This window comes from Meles meles, chromosome 2 (genome assembly GCF_922984935.1).
Source record: "Meles meles chromosome 2, mMelMel3.1 paternal haplotype, whole genome shotgun sequence".
In the NCBI taxonomy this organism is placed as follows: domain Eukaryota; kingdom Metazoa; phylum Chordata; class Mammalia; order Carnivora; family Mustelidae; genus Meles; species Meles meles.
The window spans coordinates 30,326,445-30,352,484 of NC_060067.1; the positions used below are offsets into that span (position 1 = coordinate 30,326,445).

The following is a 26,040-nucleotide window of genomic DNA, read 5'->3' on the forward strand; positions in this document are numbered from 1 at the left end:
TATATACTTAATGAGGTGTTGTATTTTGTTTGCTAATGTACTATTTAGTATTTTGCATTGGTATTCATGAATGACATTCATGTTTCATTTTATATTTGAGTACTCTCTTTATCTTTCTTAGATATTCTTTTAATAATTGTTTCATGAGAGGGAGTTTTCATTTATTCTCAGAGGTCTAGCAATTTATTTAACTTTATTGACAGCTGGTCTTTGGAGATTTGAAAGAATTCCATTGTAAAATCATCTAGGTCTCTTGTTTTTTGTTTTTTGTTTTTTTTTTTTGAAAATAATCACCTGTTTTCCTATGGAAATTGTTTTTTTATACTTTATACTCTGTCAAGATGAATTTTGGTAATCTGTATTTCCTTAAGAAAAATGTTCCTTTTATCTATGTTTTCAAGTTTATTTGCAAAGCAGTCTTCAAAGTAGTCTGTTAGGATTTTAAAAAGTTTCTTCTGCTTCAAACTTTACTTCTGCTTTTGTAATTTCTTTATATGTTATATTATTAACCCTTTTTTGGCCAAGAAAGTTAAAATAGTGTTTTCCTCTACTTTGTTAATGTCTCCCACAGCCCAGGATCCCATTTCTTAATGAGTGCTACCTTTTTTTTATTAACTTCCTTGTAATTTCTATCCTGGCCTTATTTTAACCTTCATTGTATTTTATTCTGTTTTACTTATTTCTTGTTTTTCTAGTTTTTGACCTGGGAATTTAATGATTTCTTCTCATTCTAAATTTTTATCATGTTCCTATCCATTTTCCTTGCTTCTTTTATAGATTTTGCCTCATAAAAGTAGCTGCTTTGTTAATTTAGTTTATAAAAATCTTGGTTAATATCTTCATAATTACTTGTGGCTTTAACCATTAAAAAGGTGACCTTAATTGTCACATCTAAAGCTTTTTGACTTAAATTATGTGTCATTAGAAGTATCATTTCCTGTTGCTTCTTATTGTTTCTATTTGTCTGGTATCTTTTTGCCTTACCCATTAATTTTTGCCTTCATGAATCGCTTCATTTTAGTTGTGCTTCCTGTATGTAGCATATCATTATGTCTTGCTTTGTGAGGTAAAATGAAAAGATCTTTTCTTTTTCATAGATAAATTAATTCCATTTCATTTGTGGATATGACTGATAGGTTTGTTCTCAACACTTCCATAATATTTTAGTTATATTTGCTCTGTTTCTGCATGAGCTGTGCATTTTATTTGGATTTCATTTAATAATACTTTTAGTTTAGTATTTTGAAAGTTTTATGTTTTTCTTCTAGTTTTCTGTCATATTTTTTAACTTTCCCAATGGGATTAGTCCCTGGCTTGTTTGTTTTTTCTAACCTTTTGCTCTTTTGATTATCAGTTGTCATTGGTATCCTTTAAATCCCACGTACTGTGCACAGAGCAGTGAGCTTTTTCTATTTTTTCCCTCTCCTTTGCTCTATTATTTTTAATATTAATATTCCTGCTTTATAGGAATTATAACAGTTCTAAATTAGTTTCAGTCTCTTGTTTCAATCTTTGTTTTAGTATTTAATCTGCCTTGACATATGTCAAAATACTCACCATTGGTCTTATTTTCTGAAGTTTTTCCAGTCCTGTCTTAAACTAGTAGCTTTTCAAGAAGTTTCTATATCTCAAAAACTTTTTTCCATTGACTTGATGCTTGTAGGACAGATTGGCTGCATATGGTTTATGCTTTCTTTCACTGTTTTCCTTTTATCAGGCTATTTCAAAGTTCTTTGCTTGCATATCTTTTTTGAGAAATCTGATGCCAATCCAATTTTTTTGCCCTCATAATTTATTTCATCTTTTCATTCCTGAAGGCCTTTTGAATATTTTTTTCAGTTGAATAGTTATACTATATTAATAATACACTAATTATCTCAGAGTTATTCTTTTTGAGTAACTTTTATTCTAGGTAACTGATGTGTCTTTTAAAAGTGCAATTTCTTTTTCCTTCCCTCCATCCTTTCCCCTCTCCTTCTTTGCTCCCTCCTCCCTCCTTCCTTCCTCCCTCCCTTTCTCTCTTTCTTTCTTTTTGTCTTTCCTTCCTTTCTTTCTTTTCTTCTTTCTTTGTTTCCCCTCCCTCTCCCTTTCCTCCCTCTCTCTCCTTTCTTCCCTCTCCCCTTCCTTCCTTCTTCCTTCTTTCCAATCTAGTATTGAATTTTGGTTCACTTCCATTTGCTTTAGTTTTCTTTTGCATGGGTTTCAGTTACATGTAAGCAAATCAATCATAATCTGCTTCTCTTCTGTTTGCCACTTTTACTCTGAGTTCTCTCTTTATCTCACTTACATTCTCTTGATTTTTCCCCCTTGCCTATTATTTGTTTTTTTAGTGTAATTATTCTTTTTTGTTGTTGTTTTAGTTTGTTTTCCTAATTCTTTTTTTAATTAACATATAATGTATTATTTGCTTCAGTGAATCATCAGTCTTACACAATTCACTTGTACTCACCATAGCACATAATCTCCACAATGTCCATAACCCAGCCACTTTATTCCTCCCCCCCATCCCCCAGCAACTCAGTTTGTCTCCTGAGATTAAGAGTCTCTTATGGTTTGTCTCCCTCCCCAGTCCCATCTTATTTCATTTTTCTCCCTCTCTTCTGCCCATGACCCCCACCCTGCCTCTCAAATTCCTCATATCAAGGAGATCATATGATAGTCTTTCTCTGATTGACTTATTTCACTTAATATAATACCCTCCAGTTCCATACACATCCTTGCAAATGGCAAGATTTCATTTTTAATAGCTGCATAGTATTCTATTGTGTATATTTAGATCCCATTGTTCCTTTCTAACTTTCTTTCTCACCCTCCCTCCCCCACCAGATATAGGAGCAGGATCAGGTAACTAAGTCTGCTACCTAAAGACATGTTTAACTATAGAATGAGAGGCCCATCTTCTATTTTTCTAAGAAGACATTTTCAAAAAAGAAAAAAATATATATGTATATATATATTTAATTAAATATATGTAAAAATTGCATTATATTATATTAAAGTAGATAATTAAATACATATATATTAAAATTCTCTTTTGTATGTGTATTGAATACTTGATATTGGTTATTGACTACTGACTATGTGAAATATGGTTAGTATGTCTAGGAGAACACATTTTTACTTTAATTTAATTTTTATTTAAATTTAAGTAGACATATGTACCATGCATAGTAGCATGGTTAAGTAATAAATTACTTAACTGTTGAAGAGCTCTTTGGAGGTTTTTTTTTTTTTTCTATCCAGAATTTGTGTTAGTATGGTTTCAGGCTTTCTGTGTTAGAATCTATTGGCTAAGTATTATATTGCACTTAAGAATTTATTTATCCATATGTACCTTTTCATCCATATGAATCCAAATATTTATGTGTCCATATGTAACCTGCAGAATGAGATGGTGAGTGTTAGTTGACATTTCCTTGTTAACAAGGCCTGGGAAACAGTATCTGGACCCAAAGGTGGTATATTTGAGTTGAGAAACCTTGCTGTCTATTCTAGGGCAAGAAAAACATATTGGTTATGGTTCTTTCAAATACTGTGTGTTATAATGGTAATATAGAAATCAGTGGGGCTATTTCTTTCTTTCTTTTTCTTTAATGCCTATTCTGTTACAATAGAAAAGACTGTTAAACTTACATTCCAGGATTAGAGATTTTAATTGACCTGAGTTAATTTTTAATTACCCTTAACTAATTAATGTGAATTAATATAAAAAAGTGACCCAGAAGCTACATAATCTGCTAAAGATATCTTAGAGTAATTTGAATATGTCATCTAAGAAAGCATGGCTAAACATAATTATGAAGAAAGTATTTTTAAAATCTGTTTTATATTGTATCTTCTGATTAAAAACTGATTACCTATTTCTACAGTTGGCTGTCTTCAATTTTGCCCTAGCTATGTGGAAGTTGAGTGTGGAAACTTCATTGATCTCACTGCTTTCTTCTTTTTAAATTCTTTTTTGATTCTTCTTACTGTTCTCTGCATTTTCTTTAAGTTGCTAATAATGTCCATTCTCTCTTATATTCACTCCCTCCCACGGAGAGTTTATCTTATATTCTGTTGAGATACTTAAAGCAAAGTGCTTAGAATCACAATACAGAAAGAGAGCTTGCAAAAATAATCCAGTGTCCTCTTTACCTGCTTTCCATCTCTCAAAAATGTGATTTTCTGTGGTTACTTTTTTTCCCCATCATTGTTTATCACAAAAAAGGAGATCTTTCATCTCCATGTGCGTTGAAGAATTAAACATAATCTCTGCCCTCATCCTAAAGATCATTTAATGAGCCTGGAATGACAATTTCTTTTTAGTGTCCTTTTTTATTTTTGAATGAAATCTGATGTTTTCTTTTTAAAATATCATTAAAATCCTCCAATTGAACAAAATTTGTATTGAGAAATTTATAGAGCTAAGAAAATGTATTCACTCTACCAAGAAGCCTGTATTTAAGAGATTTCAGCCACAAATATTGTTCATAGGATGAATCAATAAAAGTGGTAATGAGTCATTATTAAGGAACAGTGACAGTTTTCTGTTGTTTTCCTCTTTAGTATATATTTTGAAGCATACAATCTCTAGCTGGTGTTTTAAAATTAATCTGACATATTTTAGTTCGCTTTCAGGCTTATTCTTCCTCGCGTTTTGGGGCTGACGTTTAAAGAACTAGATGAAATACTAGCAGTCCCAAGTTAAAAAATGGAGTACATAGTAATTAAGGAAATACTTATAGTTTACAAATATATATTTATTAAGTTATTTATTGAATATCTTCATCAACAGCAGTATTCTACATTGGATTCACTAATGTGATTCTTCTTTTATCCTATCGCAGATGAACTTGATTTCTATTGCTCATGAAATATTTCAATATGGTTCATGCCCTAATGCAAGAGTCTATATTTTCCTACTATTATGTATTTGTCTCATGGTTGGTTAAGGAAATATTGGTATTAGGAAACCAGGATAGATGACTCATATCTAAAACTTTCTATACTATAAATGTGAAAAGTATGACCTATAAATAAAAATGCCCCCAGGTATCATTTACTTATCTGTATAGACAGTATTCAACCCTTACTAGCATGCAATAAAGAGGTGTTCAGTGTTTGTTGATTTATCAGATGAACTGAAAAAAAATCTAATTAAATAAGTCTGGTACGTTGTACCTAATTGCTTATAACTGGCAGTAAATATACTTACAAATGGAACTAATAAACCTATGTTCTTTTTATTAATTAGCTTTCATAAAATCCATTCTATAAATCTAGCTAAAACTAGCATAATTATCTGGTATTTATTGGCTTCGATTCATAATAAAAAATAAATGGCAATTAAAGGAAGTCATCTCAGAAGTCATCAGCCTAAGTTAAATTATAAAGCCTGCTGTAAATCATATGACATACTTTTATTTAAGAAATCTAATTGTTGTCTAGCAGATTCAATTACATTGTCATGTATTGTGTAGGTCTAGAGACCTATACTTTTGCATACCAAGGCTATTTTTAACAAATCTTTTTTACTTTTCTAGCTAAACAACATTTATATACCATGTAATAAAATCTTTACTCGAAGAAAACCAAACTATGCAAATATTTTAATGTTTTTCTAAGTGTAGTTTGTTTTATAATTGCAAAAAGATATATGTATTTATAACATATTATATATTGTAAAATTATATACTTTTTTTTTCAAAATACCTCAAGTTTTCCATTGAATTCTTGCCAGCATGGGTAATCTGCCAGATTGGAAGTTTCCAAGACAGGGGACTTGGGGCTGAATAGAGACTCTGACAGGCAGGCTTAGCTATGTATTAAAGGTAAGTGTGTCCTTCCAGGTCAAACATAGTGTCTGAATTTTTTTTTTTTTTAAAGATTTATTTATTTGACAGATAGAGATTACAAGTAGGCAGAGAGGCAGGCAGAGAGAGAGAGAGGAGGAAGCAGGCTCCCAGCCAAGCAGAGAGCCCGATGCGGGGCTCGATCCCAGGACCCTGGGATCATGACCCGAGCTGAAGGCAGAGGCTTTAACCCGCTGAGCCACCCAGGCGCCCCATAGTGTCTGAATTTTAAGAATGATAAATATTAGTCCAGAAATAAGAAATCAGATACAATTTATAAAGGAGAACTGAGTAAGTGTTACTAAACATGCCACTTTATTATAGAAAATTTCAATCTATAAGGAGGTTTAAATGCTTTTTTTTGTTTGCATCATCTCTAAATAAATCTCTGTGAGATATGATTTTTTTTTTCATGAAACGGTTTTCTTCTTCTTGTCAACATTGTGAACCCTTTACATTCACTCTTTAATAAGTATTTGCTAAGTTAATAAATGAACCCTTTATATTCTATTTGGTGGGACAGGGGAATAAAACAAACTTATGAAAATATTTTTCATGGTAAACAAAAATATCATCATCTAATATGGTGGTATTACAGGTATTCATAAATCGTGTCATTTGATAAACATTTAAAAGGCTGATCTGCATTACACATTTTGACAGACTATAAACATACTGATATACAGTATATACCATTTAAGATGAACTGGGAAAACACAAATGGTTTATACACAACACAATAGATGAAATTCATAGAAATATCTGTACAATATACTCTGTGAAATTTAAATAAAAATGCACCTAAGTTTGGAGCCAACATAAACCACCTGAAGGAATGTTGTTAACAGGGGAGAAAGAAGTAAGAAAAAATATTTATGAAGCTCCTCATAAGAATCAGAATTAGACTTGAAGGTAAATTCTTTACAGACATTATCTCCTTTAATCCTCATAACCATGCTTCGAGTCCCATTGTGTGTTAGAACATGCTTATATAGGCTCATGATAGCTACTTATTAGATACTATCCCAACTCTGCATTCAGTGACTTTACATTTGTATTCTTAAACCAGCCATGTGGGAATATTTACCCATGGGTATTGGCAAAAGCTACAAATCAGGGCTTCCCCCTGATCCACTATGGAAGCAAGGCTGTTGAACAATTACAAGCACACAACTGATAGGCATTAAGTAGAATTGCATAATATTGAGATACTAATATTCATTCAAATTCTAAAATCCTAGCATATTACAGAGAGCAAATTATCTAGCAAATTAATTATTAAATTAATTTCCTTAATTTTAATAAAGGATTTAGATATTTATAACATTTTTAAGTTGTACACTAAAATGTTTTCAGGGATGCCTGTGTGACTCAGTTGGCTAAGCATCCAACTCTTTTTTTTTTTTTTAATTTCTTTTCAGCGTAACAGTATTCATTGTTTTTGCACCACATCCAGTGCTCCATGCAATACGTGCCCTCCCTATTACCCACCACCTGGTTCCCCAACCTCCCACCCTCTGCCCCTTCAAAACCTTCAGGTTGTTTTTCAGAGTCCATAGTCTCTCATGGTTCATCTCCCCTTCCAATTTCCCTCAACTCCCTTCTCTCCATCTCCCCATGTCCTCCATGTTCTTTGTTATGCTCCACAAATAAGTGAAACCATATGGTACTTGACTCTCTCTGCTTGACTTATTTCACTCAGCATAATCTCTTCCATCCCGTCCATGTTGCTACAAAAGTTGGGTATTCATCCTTTCTGATGGAGGCATAATACTCCATCGTGTATATGTACCACATCTTCCTTATCCATTCGTCCATTAAAGGGCATCTTGGTTCTTTCCACAGTTTAGCGACCGTGGCCATTGCTGCAATAAACATTGGGGTACAGATGGCTCTTCTTTTCACTACATCTGTATCTTTGGGGTAAATACCCAGCAGTGCAATCGCAGGGTCATAGGGAAGCTCTATTTTTAATTTCTTGAGGAATCTCCACACTGTTCTCCAAAGTGGCTGCACCAACTTGCATTCCCACTAACAGTGTAAGAGGGTTCCCCTTTCTCCACATCCTCTCCAACATATGTTGTTTCCTGTCTTGCTAATTTTGGCCATTCTAACTGGTGTAAGGTGATATCTCAATGTTGTTTTAATTTGAATCTCCCTGATGGCTAGTGATGATGAGCATTTTTTCATGTGTCTGATAGCCATTTGTATGTCTTCATTGGAGAAGTGTCTGTTCACATCTTCTGCCCATTTTTTGATATGATTATCTGTTTTGTGTGTGTTGAGTTTGAGGAGTTCTTTATAGATCCTGGATATCAACCTTTTGTCTGTACTGTCATTTGCAAATATCTTCTCCCATTCTGTGGGTTGCCTTTTTGTTTTGTTGACTGTTTCCTTTGTAAGTATCCAACTCTGCATTTCAGTTCAGGTCATGATCTTATGGTCCTGGTATCGAGCCCCAAGTCAGGCTCCACACTTAGCATGGAGTCTGCTTGGAATTCTCTCTCTCCCTCTGGCCCTCCCCTTGCTTATGCTCATTCTTTCTCCCTCTAAAATAAAAAATAATCTTTAAAAAAATGTTTTTAGTTAAAAATGTTGACTTTTACATACATAATTGACTTGTGAACTGAAATGTTCAAAAGATGTTTGTGTTTTTGTAATGGGTGATGTTTCTTCATTTCCTAATAAAGAATATTTTATTATTTAAATGGTAAATGTTATTTATGAAGATTATTTAAAGCTAAGATTTACTTAACACAACCTCTGATCTTATCTTTGACCATTCTTTATGTTGGTATTTTGCAGTGAGGCCCACTGTAATTGAAACTGATGTTTATGTAAACAGCATTGGACCAGTTGATCCCATAAATATGGTGAGTGATGAATATTAAAAATAATTGTCTGCCTTGGAGTTCTTGAATATATACCCCCAATAATAGAATGAATATATGACAAATTCTGATAACTTCTGAAAGAATTCAGGGCAACTCTGAAATGACTATATGCCAAGTTCAAGGACTAGTGCTAAAATATCCCTTATTTAGGAATGTGTAGCCTTTTACTCTAGTGAGCTGTGTTGGTAGGAACTATGTTAAGGCACGAAAAATTATCACCTTATCCATCAAGAGGAGATCCCTGAAGAAATCTGGAAAGAGATAACTAGAAGGACTGTGGGGAAAATGGAGAAGGAAGAGGACTTACTGGAAGAGCCCGGGGCATGCACAAGATCATTTAGGAATGCAACAACATGATAAGATCAGGGGAACTTCCAGGAGTTTGATAACATTGGAACATAAAATATAAGTGAGGAAGTGAGGCTGACAGAATGCTTATGGTCTTATTAAGGAGGGTCTTCTTAGCCATAATAGGAAGTGTGGGTTGTATGAACTGTATCCCCTTAGATCAGAGAAATGATGGAAACTTTTCATCAGGAAGGTATCATAGGTGAATTTATATTTTTAACAGGTCACCCTTCTAACAGTGTAGAAGATCGACAAGATGATTAAGAGGGTTAGAGACACCAGTTAAGAGGTTGCTATAGTCTGGGCAATAGATCTTCTGTTCTGAGGTAATCCCAAATTCATAGTCTGAGATACTAGAGTTTAGGGCTTCAACATATGAATTTTAGGGGGATACTGTTTAGCCCAAAACACCATCCAAAGATAATTCTTAAAACTTTGCTGATTTTCTCTCTTACCTCATTTATTCATTAGTACAACAGTGAAATCATCCCTTTCTTATAAGCCTTAAGCTCTTTTTTATCTGAATAGCCATGATGCCTAATGACTGGCTGTGTGTGCTGATTCCTACAGTATTATTGTCAGCCCGCATTTTTTTCTTTTACTTAATATGATGGTCACATGATTGTCATTAACTTTCACAGCTGTCTCATCAACTACTGTACTGATGGCATTTTGGCCACAGCATAACTGACATCTTTGTCTCCTTGTTGCATATGAATATGAATTGGCTGTGGAAATAAGTTGAATTTGAAAATCAGAACTGAGGAGCTCTCAGGAGAAAGAGCTGCAGCAAATATTTGTTAGAAATTAGCTAAACCTCTTAGAGATGGGAACAATAGTCTTACGGTAAAGAAAGAAAAAAAGGAATAAATATCAGACCTTAAGGAACACATACATTTAAGGACCTGAAAGAGGAATCTGAAGTGATAGAAGAATCAGCAAGGTTGTCAAGAAAATGGAGGTGAAACAGTGGCAAAGAAACCAAGGGAAAGGAAATTTCCCATCCATTTTTGAGTATTTGCTCTGCCCCAATTGAATTCCTGAACAAATTGCTGACTTTTGTAAAGATAAAGAATTCTATATACCTGTATATATTAATTTAACATTATGTAAATATGAGATTTTATAAAGGGATACATCACTAAAAATGCTAATTTTCTCCTTAGGAGAATGTTAAAATGTTTAATTTCCAATTAACCAATGCTTAAAGAAGATAAACCCATTAGAGCTTAGGGACATCTACGATTTGCTGAACTGTATATGTTTAGTCTTGGGCTCTTGTCTTTAATTTAAATAAATTCATTTAAAAAACGTGGTCATTAAAATAAAGAGAAATAGGATTCAAGGCTGTATTAGTATTCCAGAGATTCTTTAAGAAGAATGGCTACTGAGAAACTTCTGTGATGATCTTCCTGTATCAAAGTTTCATGGTATCAAAGATTTAGTTTTCCCAGTAGGCGAACTGCACACTTATAACCTTGGCCAGTGATAGTTTTTTAAAAAGATAATTAAATGAAATTGTTATTAAAACTAGTGATACTAAAGCACATACTAGAAAAAAAGACATAGAATATTTGATAGTGTTTATTAAAAGAGAAACATTTTCTTACTGGGGACTAAAAGGAGCAGTTTACATAGAAGACTTTTAACTAAACAATGTAGAAAAATTAGAATTCAGTTTTCATAAAATGAACAAAATTGCCTTGAATATGAGTGTAATCAAGCAAGCAGATTTGAGTATAATTAAGCAACCAAGAGCCTAGGTTCCCCTCCCCTTAATAATTAATACAACTTAAATTACTGGTAAGGAACAAAATTAAGGTATTAGCTTAATGGTTTTATTTTCTTAATTAGCCAAAATTTGGCTTCAGGAAAGATAGCTATTTATTTTTAAGCCTGTCTACATAAAAATAATTTCTTTTTAGATTACTGATAAGACCTAAAACAAGATTATTCTATAATAAGATATGTTTTTCTTTACTTTTTTTCAAGTTTAGATTAATGACTTCAGTCTTCATGTCACTATCAAAAAAATAAGATATTCAATAATTGAACATTGAATAAATGTACAATTTAGTCAATAAATAGATTAATTCTGTAGTTTACAATTTGAGAATTTAAATTCAAAACAAATAACATATGCATTAATGAGGACTGAACAAGAATAAAGTAATTTGGGTAAAGGCTGTTCAACTATGTGTGCTTTAATTAAAATTCTGAGTTATGCGTGAGCCATAAGTAATGTATAGAATTGCTGGATCACTGTATTATACCCCTGTATTATGAAACTAATATAACACTGTATCTTAACTATACTGGAATTAAAATTTTTTAAAAGTGAATAGTAAAAAGCAATCTTAAATATCAACAGAAAAAATATACAATCAGAACTGAAGGCAAAAAAAAGTTAATAGTGGTTATTCACCTGGAATTAAAATGTTTTTTAAACTTTTAATTTTGGGGGCTTTGGAAAAATTATGTGATTTTACTCTTTTGGGTAAGCATTTCAAGATAATAAAACAATTGCAGCTTACCCTCTGACTAGCTAAAACAGCATTCAAGGGGCATAGCAATTCTCTGAATCAAGTCAAAATCAATAAGGCATCTAGGGAATCCAAGATGAAATTACGGGTAACTAAGAAGGCTAAACACAAGGGGAATAAGGGGGCACATGAGTGGTTCAGTTAAGAGTCTGATTTTGGCTCAGGTCATACTCTTGGGGTCCTGGGATTGAGCCCCACATTAGGCTTCCTGCTAGGCGGGGTGTCTGCTTGTCCCTCTCTCTCTGCCCTTCCCCTTCCCCACCCCTCATGCTCACTCTCTCCATTTCTCTGTCTTTTCTCCTAAATAAATAATAAATAAACACCTTATATGTAAAAAATACATAAGGGGAATAAGTACAGAAACAGCAATAGATGAAAATTCCTGGTATAACTGGGAGGAAAAGGTCAAGCAGGCTCTGCATGAGGTGGTGGAAATGGACCAGGCAATTGGGTAGGCATTCACCATGATCTCCCTGGAAGACTCACTGACCATTGTCACTGTGGACCACTCCCATGTCTTCATCTTTGGCAGGTACACCCCCTGGCAACTCTGTCTTTGGTCTGGCCCCCATGGTGAGCAATACAGACAAGAATTCCTTCACTGCCATCCTGTATGGCAATGGGCCTGGATACAAGGTGGAAGGCCAAGAATGAGAGAATGCCTCCATGGTGGACTATGCTCATAGCAGTAAACAGGTGTAGTCTCCTGTGCCCTGTACCATGAGACCTATGACAGGGAAGACGTGGCAGTCTTCATCAAGGGTCCCATGGCACACGCCAAGGGTCCCATGCTGCACGCCATCCAAAGCAGAACTACATTTCTCCCACCTGATGGCTTAATTGGCCTAAATCAGTGCCAGCCATGACCACTGTGCCTCAGCCAGTTTGGCAGGCAGGCCATCCCCAGGACCCCTGTTCCTCCAGCTAGTCCTGTTCCCTTTGGGCATCCTTTTTTGAGCACCCATGGCCTGGGCACCCACCAACCATGGCCAGCAACAGATGGCCAGCCTTCCTCTTTCAGCACTGCCCACAGCCTAGGAGCCCACACCTCAAGGGCCAGGTAGGTTGGGATCTTCATAGCCTCTACAGCTGCCAGAAAGAGGACCTACGAAACCAAAGACCGGTGCCTACCTCACTCCCTTCTGGAATCCTCCACTGGGGCCAGACCAGTTCCTGGCCTCTAGCCTCTGCTTTCTCCCTCCTGCCACCTTTGCTCAACAGAGTAGTTTTCTCATGGGTAGGTGGACAACACAGACTGCAGAAATTTTCAAAGCATCTTATTTTTCCAGCAAATGTATTTTATAGACCTGGAGGACCTGGGGCTTCCATGGAACATTCAGGATCTCTTTCCCCTCTGGAACCACCAGGGCCCACCAGGCTCATGTCCCTACCTTTGGAAGAGACCAAGTCCTTCTCTGCAGGATGGGGGTTTGCTCCCTCATTTCATTCCAAGGTCTCCCAGGGCTCCCAAAAAGTGAACTCCTTGAACTGGCGTTCCAACCCCGGGTAGCATGGCTGGGAAGAACAGCCTAGGGAGGCAGACACTTCCCAGCTCTCAATATACATGTCCAGTCCTCTCTGAAATGATACTCCTGTTTGGAAGGGCAAAATTATTTTTCTCTTTTTAGTGTTGGTTAAAAGGCGACACAAAACACTTAAATAAAAGTTTCCAAACAAAACAACAACAAAAAAACCTCTCTGAATATTTCTGGAAATAAAAAATAAGGAAGAAAATTACAGGTATAATTTGGACATGTGATTACTTATAGAAACTGGTACATCCTTATATAGTCCAATATTAAGAGATTACTGATAGGAGCATTTGGAAATCATGGGCCCAGAGAGAGAAAGAAACTCAATGACACGGATGGATCTAGAAGGTATTATGCTAAGCAAAATAAGTTAGTCAGAGAAAGGTAAATACCACAGGATTTCACTCATATGTGGAATTTAAGAAACAAAACCAATGAGCAAAGGGGTGGGGGCAGAGAGAGTGAGAAAGAGAAGCAAACCAAGACACAGACTCTTAGCTATAGAGAACAAATAAAACTGATGGTTATCAAAGAGGAGGGGGAGGGAGGATGGGTGAAACAGGTGATAGGCACCAGGTGTGTATGGAAATGATGAGTCACTCTGTTGTGCATTTGAAACACTGTATGTTAACTAGCTGGAATTTAATTAAAAACCTGAAAAAAGAATGAGGTCCCTGTTCATGTCTGAAGAATTTACTTTGTATCATTCTAACTGCCAGAGTAATACATCATAGTCCCAGAGTACAGAGATGAAGCTAAATAGATTCTTCCTGCTTTAAATCGCAACTGGTCTTGGGAACAGGGGCAGAGCAGAGGAATCAGGGCACCAGTGATGAGGAGCACAACTTAGAAAGTAGATGGGACACCAGCTGGGCTGAATTGCAAAACAACTTATGGCTGGAGATGACTACATGATGCTTAGCTGGACACAAACCCTTAAGTAAACTTGGCAAAAACCAGGATGCTTTCCTCATGGCTAGTATAGGCATATTTCAAAATAATCCCCCCTTTCAGATTCCTTTTATCAGAAAAGGGAAATCCAAATATTCCCTATAAAAGAAAAACAAAACACTCTTTCTTTAAAAAATATTTTATATATTTATTTGTCAGAGATAAACAGAGGGGGAGAGAGAGAGAGTGAGCACAAGCGGGGGGAGGGGTAGGCAGAAGGGGAACAGGCTCCCTGCTGAGCAAGGAGCCTGAAGTCCTGGGGCTTGATCCCAGGGTCTTGGGACCATGACTTGAGCTGAAGGGAGAGGCTTGACTGACCTACTGAGGTATCCCCAAACAAAACACTCTTACGCAAAAGTATATGTAGAACTATAAAAGTCATAAATATGATTCATTATGGAATGGAAATAAAGGATTTCCCAGCCATCAGATTTTGTTCCATTCATTTAAGTGGGTCGACCAAGTATCAAATGTGTGTGTGTGTGGAGGGGGTGATATTGAGGGGGTATAGTTAATAATCTGTGTAAAAATGGTGAGGGCTGAATTTTTTTTTTTTTTTTTTTTTTTTTTCTCATTTTATTTATTTTTTCAGCGTAACAGTATTCATTCTTTTTGCACAACACCCAGTGCTCCATGCAAAACGTGCCCTCTCCATTACCCACCACCTGTTCCCCCAACCTCCCACCCCTGACCCTTCAAAACCCTCAGGTTGCCCCAACCTCCCACCCCTGACCCTTCAAAACCCTCAGGTTGTTTTTCAGAGTCCATAGTCTCTTATGGTTCGCTTCCCCTCCCCAATGTCCATAGCCCGCTCCCCCTCCCCCAATCCCACCTCCCCGCAGCAACCCCCAGTTTGTTTTGTGAGATTAAGAGTCATTTATGGTTTGTCTCCCTCCCAATCCCATCTTGTTTCATTTATTCTTCTCCTATCTCCTACCCCCCCATGTTGCTTCTCCATGTCCTCATATCAGGGAGATCATATGATAGTTGTCTTTCTCCGATTGACTTATTTCACTAAGCATGATACGCTCTAGTTCCATCCACATCGTCGCAAATGGCAAGATTTCATTTCTTTTGATGGCTGCATAGTATTCCATTGTGTATATATACCACATCTTCTTGATCCATTCATCTGTTGATGGACATCTAGGTTCTTTCCATAGTCTGGCTATTGTAGACATTGCTGCTATAAACATTCGGGTACACGTGCCCCTTCGGATCACTATGTTTGTATCTTTAGGGTAAATACCCAGTAGTGCAATTGCTGGGTCATAGGGTAGTTCTATTTTCAACATTTTGAGGAACCTCCATGCTGTTTTCCAGAGTGGTTGGACCAGCTTGCATTCCCACCAACAGTGGAGGAGGGTTCCCCTTTCTCCACATCCTCGCCAGCATCTGTCATTTCCTGACTTGTTCATTTTAGCCATTCTGACTGGTGTGAGGTGATATCTCATTGTGGTTTTGATTTGTATTTCCCTGATGGCGAGTGACGTGGAGCACTTTTTCATGTGTCTGTTGGCCATCTGGATGTCTTCTTTGCAGAAATGTCTGTTCATGTCCTCTGCCCATTTCTTGAATTTTAAGTCTTTTTTTACTTTATCTTATCACTCATTTTTGATAATAAACTCCCCAGACATATAACTAGTGTTTAAATAGTCTAGATATATTGAGAAAGCTGGTGCCCACACAGAGATTTTTCTTTAAAAATTTCTTACACTGCAAGGAACACATTTTTTCGGTGTTTCATGCAATTGGCGCTAATGTTCAACTGGTTTTTCTCCCCCCCTCTCTGTCATTCTCTCTCTTTTTTGTCCCTGATACTTCTGGATTCAAGGAGATAATGCCTTGGGCATAGTTTCTACATGTCAAAGAAACCCTGTTTATTTCTTTTACTATATTAACAGGAATTAGTCACTCCTCACCAAGTATATTAAGTTGAGGAATTATGAAACAGCAAAAGCATGGAAAATATATGTATATATACACTTTTGTATCTGGATAATTGATCTGTATATGCTAATGGAGGGAAGACAAAGAGTTTTTGCTTTCTTGGCTATGATGAATTAAAGTATTTAAAACATGCATTTATATTTAACGATTTTAAGTTTATTTGATTGGTTTGTAGAATATCTTAAGGCTTGTTTCCATGGATTTAATTTTTTTATTTCTGCATATTATGTTAATTCTTTTGGCATTAGATACTCTAAAATCTATTTTTTTTTTCACAAGCTTCATCTTAAAACAGCATAAAATTTAGGTATTTTTTGATTCAGCACTAGGAGAGATAAAATTAAAAATTATAAACGAATGAGTGTTATTTTCATCTCTCTGCTTCTTTGATCCAGTACGTTCATTTGCCCCATACATAGGAAGCTAAAGCTCTAAGATTAGAAAATTAAATTAACCTTTGTATCTCAAAACTTATTAAAATAATTTTATTATTTCTTGATGTAAACAACTACATTTTAATTTTTACTTTGTGGTTTTGTTTGTCTTATATTTGTTTACTACCTGTATTGTGACAGTTGGTGCATTGGCTGCTAAGTTATAAAAGATATGACCTCCTTCCTTCAGAGAAGCATAAAACCTAATGGGAAGGATGTCTAAACAATGCAGATCAGATCAAAACAAAAGGTGAAATGCCAGGAAGAATGCCATGTATGAACTTATACTTACTTTAAGTTACAAATGGTGACCCTATAGTTTTTTTTTTTTCTTAAAAAAATCATCTATTTTTTTTCTTCTTATAAAAGAAATACATGTCCAATATGGGAAAATTAGAAATTCCATTTAGGCCAAAGGAAAAAAAAATTAGATTATTGTTATCTAGTGGTAAACATTGTTACTATCATTTTATATCTTTATGTGCATAGTTTTATCAAACGCTCTATTATACATACTATTTTATAATTTTTTATCTTTCCATTTATTATATCATAACTGTTATTCCACTAAATTACTTTCATTAAGTATTGCATAATATTATGGGATGTATTTGTACCATAATATATTAATCATCCATTATTTAACAAATTGGAATGTTTCCAATTTGTTGTAATTAAAAGTACTGTTATCAAAATCCTTTGGCTATCCATAACTATTGCCTTAGGATATGCATATAAACACCTTTGAGATCTCTGGGACATCTTGGTTAGATTTTGGAGGTGTCTATTTTGAATTCTTTTCTAATGATATGCCTCAAGGTAGAGATTCCCAGGTTAGCTCCAATTTGAGTCCTTTATGAATTACTAAGTACAGAATGTTGTAGAATGAGCCCCTACTGCTTGGTAAATCTGGCCTCAGGCTAGGCTTAAAAGGGAAAGTTCTGGCAGAATGATAGTTGTTTCAACTTGTGACTTTCATATGTGATTAATAGCTGGTTTTAGACTTGCTTTCTTGCCAGCTGCTCCAAGTCACTATTTAATTTATGATAGTTGACTCAGACATACTCTTAATTCTTCTTCTTTTACCCCTTTGTTTGAAATTGTATTATTTGCGTTATATGGTATCTACCTGAGGCTTTCAATACTGAGCCCAAAGTTAATAGACAACCACTTAAATTGTTTTGTATCTCAACATAAAATTTATTTATAGGAGGAGAGTGATGAATGTTAATAAGATTTGCTAATAATATAAAAACATAACAAAACAATAAATGTCTAAGAAAAAGCAGTTTTCCTCATGTAGTGGTACTTCGACATGGCCTAAGGTAACTTCAAGGGGTTAATATTACAGGCCTATAGAAGACTACATTCTGAAATTGTGTAGAGGCACATATTTTAGTTGAATGCTAAAAACCAAACTTCTCTTAAACACACACACACACACACACACACACACACACACAAGTTCTCATATGCTGATTAATAGAGGGAGATTATAATTAGAGAGATGGCAGCCTACATGGTTCAGTTTGAAGGAATGGTACATAAATTTTCCCATCTGTAGATATTGACTGCAAAAAGTGTTTAAATGTCTTGAGGTTCACAGTTAGAGATCTATTATTCTGTATAACAAAGATGTCTCTCTCTCTCTTTAACTTTCTTCTCCTTTCTTCTTCTTCTTCTTCTTCTTCTTCTTCTTCTTCTTCTTCTTCTTCTTCTTCTTCTTCTTCTTCTTCTTTTCTTTTTTTTTGCTATACAGAAAACCAGTGGATATATTATATAAATGCACTGAGGAAGGATTAGAATCTTGTCAAAAATTTCCAGGCCTTTATAACCCAAACTATATAAGACAATAACACTTTTTTCTTTATAAGAAAAATCCAAATTTCAGTCATCGGTGCAGGAGATTCTGATTCAGTAATTCCTGACAGGGACTTGGAATCAGAATGTTGAAATGGCCTTCAAAGACTTCTAGTCAACCAAGTTTCATGGCCATTTCTTAAAACCATTTTCAACAATCAGTTTAGTAGAAATTAAGTGGGATTAAATGAAAGCAACAAAAACACCTATAGCTCAGAAATATTTTTATGAGGAAGGATCATTAAAAGACATCTTGTCCATTTTAGCCTTTATCCTTGTTTATGTTTAAATCATTAAGTGCTGGGTGTTATATGCAAATAGTGAATCATGGAACATTGTATCAAGAATTAATGATGTACCACATGGTGACTACATAACATAATAAAAAATTAATTTCTAACATTTTATAACATTCTCATGATCAACAATGTTCTCATGATCACCAGACTTTAGAGCTCAGGATGACGGTAATAACGATCTTGCCTTGTGCCCTCATTTTTCCAGTGAGACAGAATAAGTGACTTGGTCAGCATTATATTCTAGAAAATCACAGATTTGGAACTATGGTATGATTTCCTGATTCCATCCAGCCAGTATTCTTTACACTACATCACAACTTCTCACTACAATACCTTCTTTTGATATATCTGGAAACGTTTTGTTGATTATCTGACATGTATTTAAAATTGTGCATATAATTAAAAGACAATGACTTTGCTCTCATTCAATGTGTTATTTTTAATTTTTTTTAGTTGAAAGGATTTTAATAAAATACTGAAGTTTTAGGTCTTAGATTAGCAGTGAATCTGAACCAATATCAACTGCTCTGCAATATAATTAAAATGTGAAGGAGAAAAGACTTGTTTAAATGTCTTAACATTTGATGTTTTGTAATCATGGAAATTATGACAAATTTCTATAATAGAAATTCTGTACATTGTGTGCTAAACCTTGGATTTTCTCATAAGAACCCTCAGCTTTGTGATATGCACAATTATATCCAAACTACTGAGGTAAATGCTGGCAGTCACTGCTTCTAAAGCAGTACAAACAATGCTATTCTAGCAGCAGACTGAGTGCCAGAATATTCATTTTCTGCATTAAGAATATGGACAATGGGGGCACCTGGGTGGCTCAGTGGGTTAAAGCCTCTTCCTTTGGCTCAGGTCATGATCCCAGGGTCCTGGGATTGAGCCCCGCATCAGGCTCTCTGCTTGGCTGGGAGCCTGCTTCCTCCTCTCTCTCTCTCTGCCTGCCTCTCTGCCTACTTGTAATCTCTATCTGTCAAATAAATAAATCTTAAAAAAAAAAAAGGATATGTACAATGGAAAGAATCTATAAAGTGATAATTAATATAAATAATTTAAAACATGAGACATGCAAATTCTTTCTAAATATATCATTTCCAGATATAATGTTCCATCTTGCCTAGATAAGAAGAGTAATTTTAACAGCAAGAAATGTTTCTTTCAGCTTTACTGAGTTAAAATTGACAGATAAAATTGTATATATTTTAGGTGTACCACTTGATGTTTTGATATACATACATCTTGTGAAGTGATGACCATAACTAAGCTAATTAACATATATGTCACCTTACATAGTTACCTTTTTTTCTTTTTCTTTGTGTGTGTATATGCATGTGTGTATGGTGAGAGTTCTTAAGATCTAACCTTTTATTTTTTTAAAGATTTTATTTATTTATTTGAGAGAGAGAGAGTGAGAGGGAGAGACAGAAAGAATCTGAAGCAGGTTCCACTCTGAGTAAGGAGACCAACACAGGGCTTAATCCTACAACCACAAGAACATGACCTGAGCTGAAACCAAGAGTCAGACGCCTAACTGACTGAGCCACCCAGGCGTCCTGAGATCTACCCTTTTAACAAATTTCAAGTATACTAATTTTGAGGAATATATTTTTAATACAATGCAACTACAGATGCAGGAATACTTGTCACACTAAGACAGCAGGACAAAGAATCTAGCTATCTCGGACTGAACCAATCAAGGGCAAATATTACCCATGTAGATGGAACACAGATGTTCATTGGTGACAGGGCTTCTCTAGGAAGCAGAGTCCTCACTTGAGTATCAGTCATCTGTTGCGGAGAATTCCTTACCATGCTTTTAATAGTAACCATGAAGATTATTTCTTTCCAGATGTCATGCCGTGTATTTAGAAGTTCCCCAATTAGACTGTAACTTTCTCTCACACACTGCAGAGGTAAAAGTATTTGTATAACTCTAGTTTAGATCATAGGCCTATGAAACTATGAACTCAGTCTTGAATTTATGAGATTTTTGGCCTAACTCTGAAGGTCAATTCAAATGCATTATAGACAGCAGGGATTAAAATATATGTATCTCCATTTATCCCATAAATAACTATTTATGGTCTTTTATATGCCAGACACTATATTTAAGAGTTGAGTTTACAGGTCTGATTCTGCTTTTTGTTTGTTTATACATTTGTTTTGTTTTTTTTTAGATTCCACGTATAAGTGAAATCATATGGTATTTGTCTTTCTCTGTCTTATTTCACTTAGCATAATACCCTCTAGGTCCATCTATATTGTCACAAATGGCAAGATTTCATCCTTTTTATGGCTGGGTAACATTTCATAGTGCGTTGTGTGTTGTGTGATACACACACGTATCTCACATCTTCTTTATCCATTCATTGATCAGTGAATACTTGACCTGCTTCTTTATCTTGGCTATTGTAAATAATGCTGCAATAAATATAGGGGTGCATTTATCTTTTCAAATTAGTGTTTTTGATGTGTATGTTTTTGTTTTGTTTTGTTTTGTTTTTAGTAAATATTCAGTAGTGGAATTATTGGATCATATTGTATTTCTATTTTTACTTTTTTGAGGAAGCCCTGTACTGTTTCTACAGTGGCTGTACCAATTTACATTCCCACCAATAGTGCACAAGGATTGCCAGAGGGGAGGAATGTAGGGGTTGGGCAAAATGGCTAAGGGAGGGGAGGCGGTGAGAGATATTGTCTTCCAGTTATGGATTTAATAAGACATGGGAATAAAAGGTACAGCATAGGGAATATAGTCAATGGTATTGTAATAGCATTGCATGGTGACAGAGGGTACTTATACTTGCAGTGATCTGGGTATAACACATAGAGTTGTTGAATCACTATATTATATGCCTGAAACCAATGTGTGTCAATTTCTCTGACGTTGTGTGACAATATAATTGACACACTGTGTCAATTATAAAAAAATATATATATATATAAATATAAATGAACAAAGAATGCTTAGTGAAAAAAGAGGAGTTCAGATTATAGTATTGAAAAATCAAATATCCTTTTCCCTCATGGAGCTTACATTCTAGTTGGGAGGCACTATAAAATAAGTAAATATATAACATATGAAGCGGTAATGAATGAATAAAGAGAAATGAGGCAAAGCACGTGATAAGAAAAGTCAGGATGGGGGTGAAGTTTTATTTTATGTAGTAGCCAAGGAAGTATCACTCAGGTGACATTTGAATAGAAATCAATAGTGTTAAAGAAGGAAGTCAGGCAGATACCTGGAGAGCGCTTTGCCAGAGGGAATAGTAGGAGTAAAGGCTCTGAGATAAGAATATGCATCAGTAGTGTTTGTAGAAAAATTAACAAGGTTAAAAGAGGTAGGAGAAGTTGGTGTAATTACGGTTCAGATCATTTGGAGTCCCTTAATACATTGAAAGGATATTGGGATTTTGTTTTTTGTTTTTTGTTTTTGTTTTTTTTGGCTGAATGAGTATGGGGATGTGATTCAAAAGTGTTGATTAGAACAGTGCAGTGATATGACTTGATATTTTCAGTGAGACTATTTTCCTTCTGAGTGAAGAATAAACTATACAAAGTGAATTGTGGAAGCAGGGAAACTAGTTACAAATAATTGCAATAATCAAGGAAAAAGCTGATGATGGTGAAACAAATGAGAATTTGTCAGATTTTGTAAGTAACTTGAAAAACAGTGATGCCAAGGTATTTTGAAGACCAGAGTGGAATTGTAGAGAAAAAGAGGAATCAAGAATGACTCCAAGATTTTTTCACTGAAAACTTGTTATTTAATGAAACAGAGAAGAGAGAGAAGAGTTGTTTTGTTTTGTTTTTTTTGTTTTTGTTTTTGGAAGATAATAAAGATCAAAGGTTTTATTTCAAAATTTTAAGATTGAGGTATCTATTAGCCATCCAAATGAAAACATTAAGGAGATGGTCATACATGCATATTGGGATTTCAGGGGAAGTAGCTGCATTTGGAATATAACTTTTGCATTGTTCAGACTACATATATGATACTTAGTCATGGATTGGATGAGATTATCTTGAGAGTGGAGAGAAGGGGACTGTCATTAACCTGAAGCACTGCATTGCATAGGCATATGAAAGAGGCAGGGGAACTAGCAAAGGAGACTGAGAAGGAGTGGCCCCTGAGGTGGGAGAAAAACAGGACTCCGTGTCCCAAGTTTTGAGTGGGCCAAATATTTCATGAAACAAAACTGATTAACTGATTCAAATTTTGCAAATGAGCTAATAATATGAATGCTTATAGCTTTCCAGAAGCTAGGTAATTTTTATGACTTCAAATCTTGGTATTGAAACTGGCTGTCTCTAGACATGAAGAAATTTCCTCAAAAATAAAACTATGTCTATAAAATGTTCACGTCTTCCAGAAGAAGCATTATATGGCTGTGTCTTATAATCTTTGTAAATGGGAATGTTTGCAAAAGCTCTGTTGCCCCCTTTTAAAAATGACATGAAGCCTTTCCTTCATTATTATAACCATAATATTATAGAATACTTTCTATGTGTGAAATCATTGTTTTAAGTAATTTATGTTAAATATTAGCAAGAATATTATATACTATGGACAACAGGGATTCAAGAGGAGGAAGTGAGCCATAAAGAACTGGAAATATACTCAAAGCAACTGAAAATTGTTATATTCAGAATTCAACCCCCCCAAGTCTTCCCAATGGTAGCATTCGTCTTTAATCACTACACTAAACTGCCCCCTTCTAAATGCGTTCTTGACTCATGGACTCAGAGTACTCCAAATTTCCAATCTGAAAAAATTTGGACTTCTCTTGACTATATGTTAGGTTCTTCACTTGAGTGCTTTTTCTCCAGCCATTTAAGTTTTTGTCTTTGTGCTTGATGCAGCTATGGTGAATCTAGCAAGCCTTTCTTTTGCCTTCTAGATTGTCTTTGTTTCTCTCTTCAGCTTCCTGTGTTGCAGATGCCACACAATTCATGTGTGTATTTGTGCTTCTTTTATATCTATCTCAGAAAAGCAGAATGGCATAAACATCCTTTTGATGCTTATGCATTGGAGAATTTCCTTGAATTTTTTCAAGAAATTGTCCTTCCATGTGATACTCAGTATCAATTGGACATAATTTTGATGAAACTTCTCAGGGCATGTTTAACTGTGGAGGGTTTAATTCACAAATTTATAAATGCTTAGAGGACCTTATTGTTTAAAATTTCAAGATATGAAGTAATGGATTTCTCATGGTAGATTTATAGAAAGAGATATTATTGACATGCCCAAGACTTTTCTCATCCTAGCATTAGATGCCCCGCATGAGGACAGCCACAGCTCTTATTACCCTATGAATGGTACAGGGAATAGGCAATATTGTATATTTGATCCCATGCAGTAATTTTAAGGCAGGTAACATTTTGGAATTACTTTGCAAAACATATGACATAAATAAACATAAATCGTATGACTTAATTTGGGAGTCCTTCAGTTGAAAAATAGAATTCCAAATTTTTTTACCTTTATGCAATGCCAAAATTGAATCTGAGAACCTCTTAACAAGTGGATATCTGTATGGGGCAAAAAATGGCAATCTATGTGTTCTGAAGCATATTTGGCATTTGAAAGGACCCAAATATCTCCTATTTTTATCCCTCTGCATGGATTCTGAATCCATTGACAAATATGCATAGAAGACAGGTAAACAAACCTTTCTAATTAGTGATTAAAGTGGGAATGTAAAATAGGGTTAAGAATCTGGACTCCTGGCTTTGTCAGCCACTCCTGTGCGCCTACTGACTCCAGCTTTCCATTAAGACTTTGAGAGATTACTCTGATCAGGTTTGGAGTTCAGAAAATGAAAAAGAGACAAAAATTTATTAAGAAATGACTATATATATGTATGTATATATGCATACATATATATTATTTATATATATTTATATTTATATATGTATACATTTATATATATATATTTTTTGTTTAGCCAATTGAAAAATATGGAACAGACTTTTCTGAGAGGTAGAGTGAGTAAGAGATAGGACAAAATGCAAAATGAAGATTGTGATTTACACAGAAACATGAGCAGGGGAAATATGATTCTTTGTACCAAAAAAATTGGTCATTTTAATTTGTCTAGCAAATACACAAATGTATAATTTTTTAAGGCTTCCTGAAATAATGAATGTCTATTCCTGCTGTTATATCTCTGTGATGGTCTATTTTATGTGTTCACTTGGCTAAGCTATGGTACCCAGATATTTGTCTAGATGTTGCTGAGAAGACATTTTTTAGATGTAAAAATCAGTAGACTTTGGGTAAGTCAGCTCAGCCTTTTATAGTGTGGATGGGCTTGATTCAATTGGATAATGCTTTATGAGAAAAGACCGAGGTCCCTCCAGGATAAAGAAATTCTGTCACCAGACTGGTCTCTGACTCAAGACTGAAATATGGACTCTTCTCTGTTTTTCAGTTGGCTGGCCTGCCCTGCAAGTTTTTGCCTTTGAAGTCCTCACAATTTCCTGAGTCAAAACCTTAAGATAAATATATTTATTCTCTCTTTCTGTCTGTCTGTCCAGCCATCTATCCACCCATCCATCTATCTTGTGACTTCTATTTCTTTCTTTTTTTAAAATATATTATTTATTTATTTGACAGAGAGAGATCACAAGTAGGCAGAGAGGCAGGCAGAAAGAGAGGGGTAGCAGGTTCCCTGTTGAACACAGAGCCCAGTGTGGGTCTTGATCTCGGAACCCTGGGGTCATGATCTGAGCCAAAGGCAGAGGCTTTAATCCACTGAGCCACCCAGGTGCCCCTTACGGCTTCTATTTCTCTGGAGAACCCTGACTGAAATAGGTTCATAAGAATTGTTCCCACCCCAGATTTTAGGTTACTCGTTATATACATCTAGAATCTAATTCTATTTTCTCTAGTATATTACAAACTTTTTAAGGACTGGAAATTTTTTAAATTAGTATCCTTTGTAAGGTTTAGCTATCTGTGATTATTTAAGTTTGATGTTTTACTCTTTCAAATTGTATATTGAATATTAAAAGAATAAATATCTAATAGGAAATGCATGATTAAATTAACACATGAAGTATTAAGACTTTCAGCTCAGCAATACATGGGATGGAGCTCTGTCTAGGTTCCAGAGTCAATTATTGGTAATTGGTAATTTTAGATAATTTTTTTCAAAAACTCTTCTAGAGTTAGAATTTTCTATATATCGGAGGAAGGCACATTCTCTGATGGACAGAAAACACACTATTCCTTTCATTACATATGACTTACATTCTTTTTTCCCATTATGCCCTACATTTTACCACCTTTACTTCCTCCCCACTTTTATTATTTGACCCCAGCATGTATCTGAATTTCATATATCCTTTAGGGTTCAGGCTAAATACAACTTCTGT

General features: G+C 35.0%; 1 protein-coding gene across 2 annotated transcripts in view; it reads left to right on the plus strand.

The window, feature by feature from the left end:
• Positions 1–26,040, plus strand: part of GABRG1 (gamma-aminobutyric acid type A receptor subunit gamma1) — a 72,839-nt gene that overhangs the window by 20,879 nt on the left and 25,920 nt on the right. For both annotated transcript variants that reach the window (XM_045998096.1, XM_045998097.1), the window contains exon 3: positions 8,640–8,707. In XM_045998096.1, the coding sequence (XP_045854052.1) occupies positions 8,640–8,707 (68 nt within the window). The remainder of the gene's footprint in view (positions 1–8,639; positions 8,708–26,040) is intronic.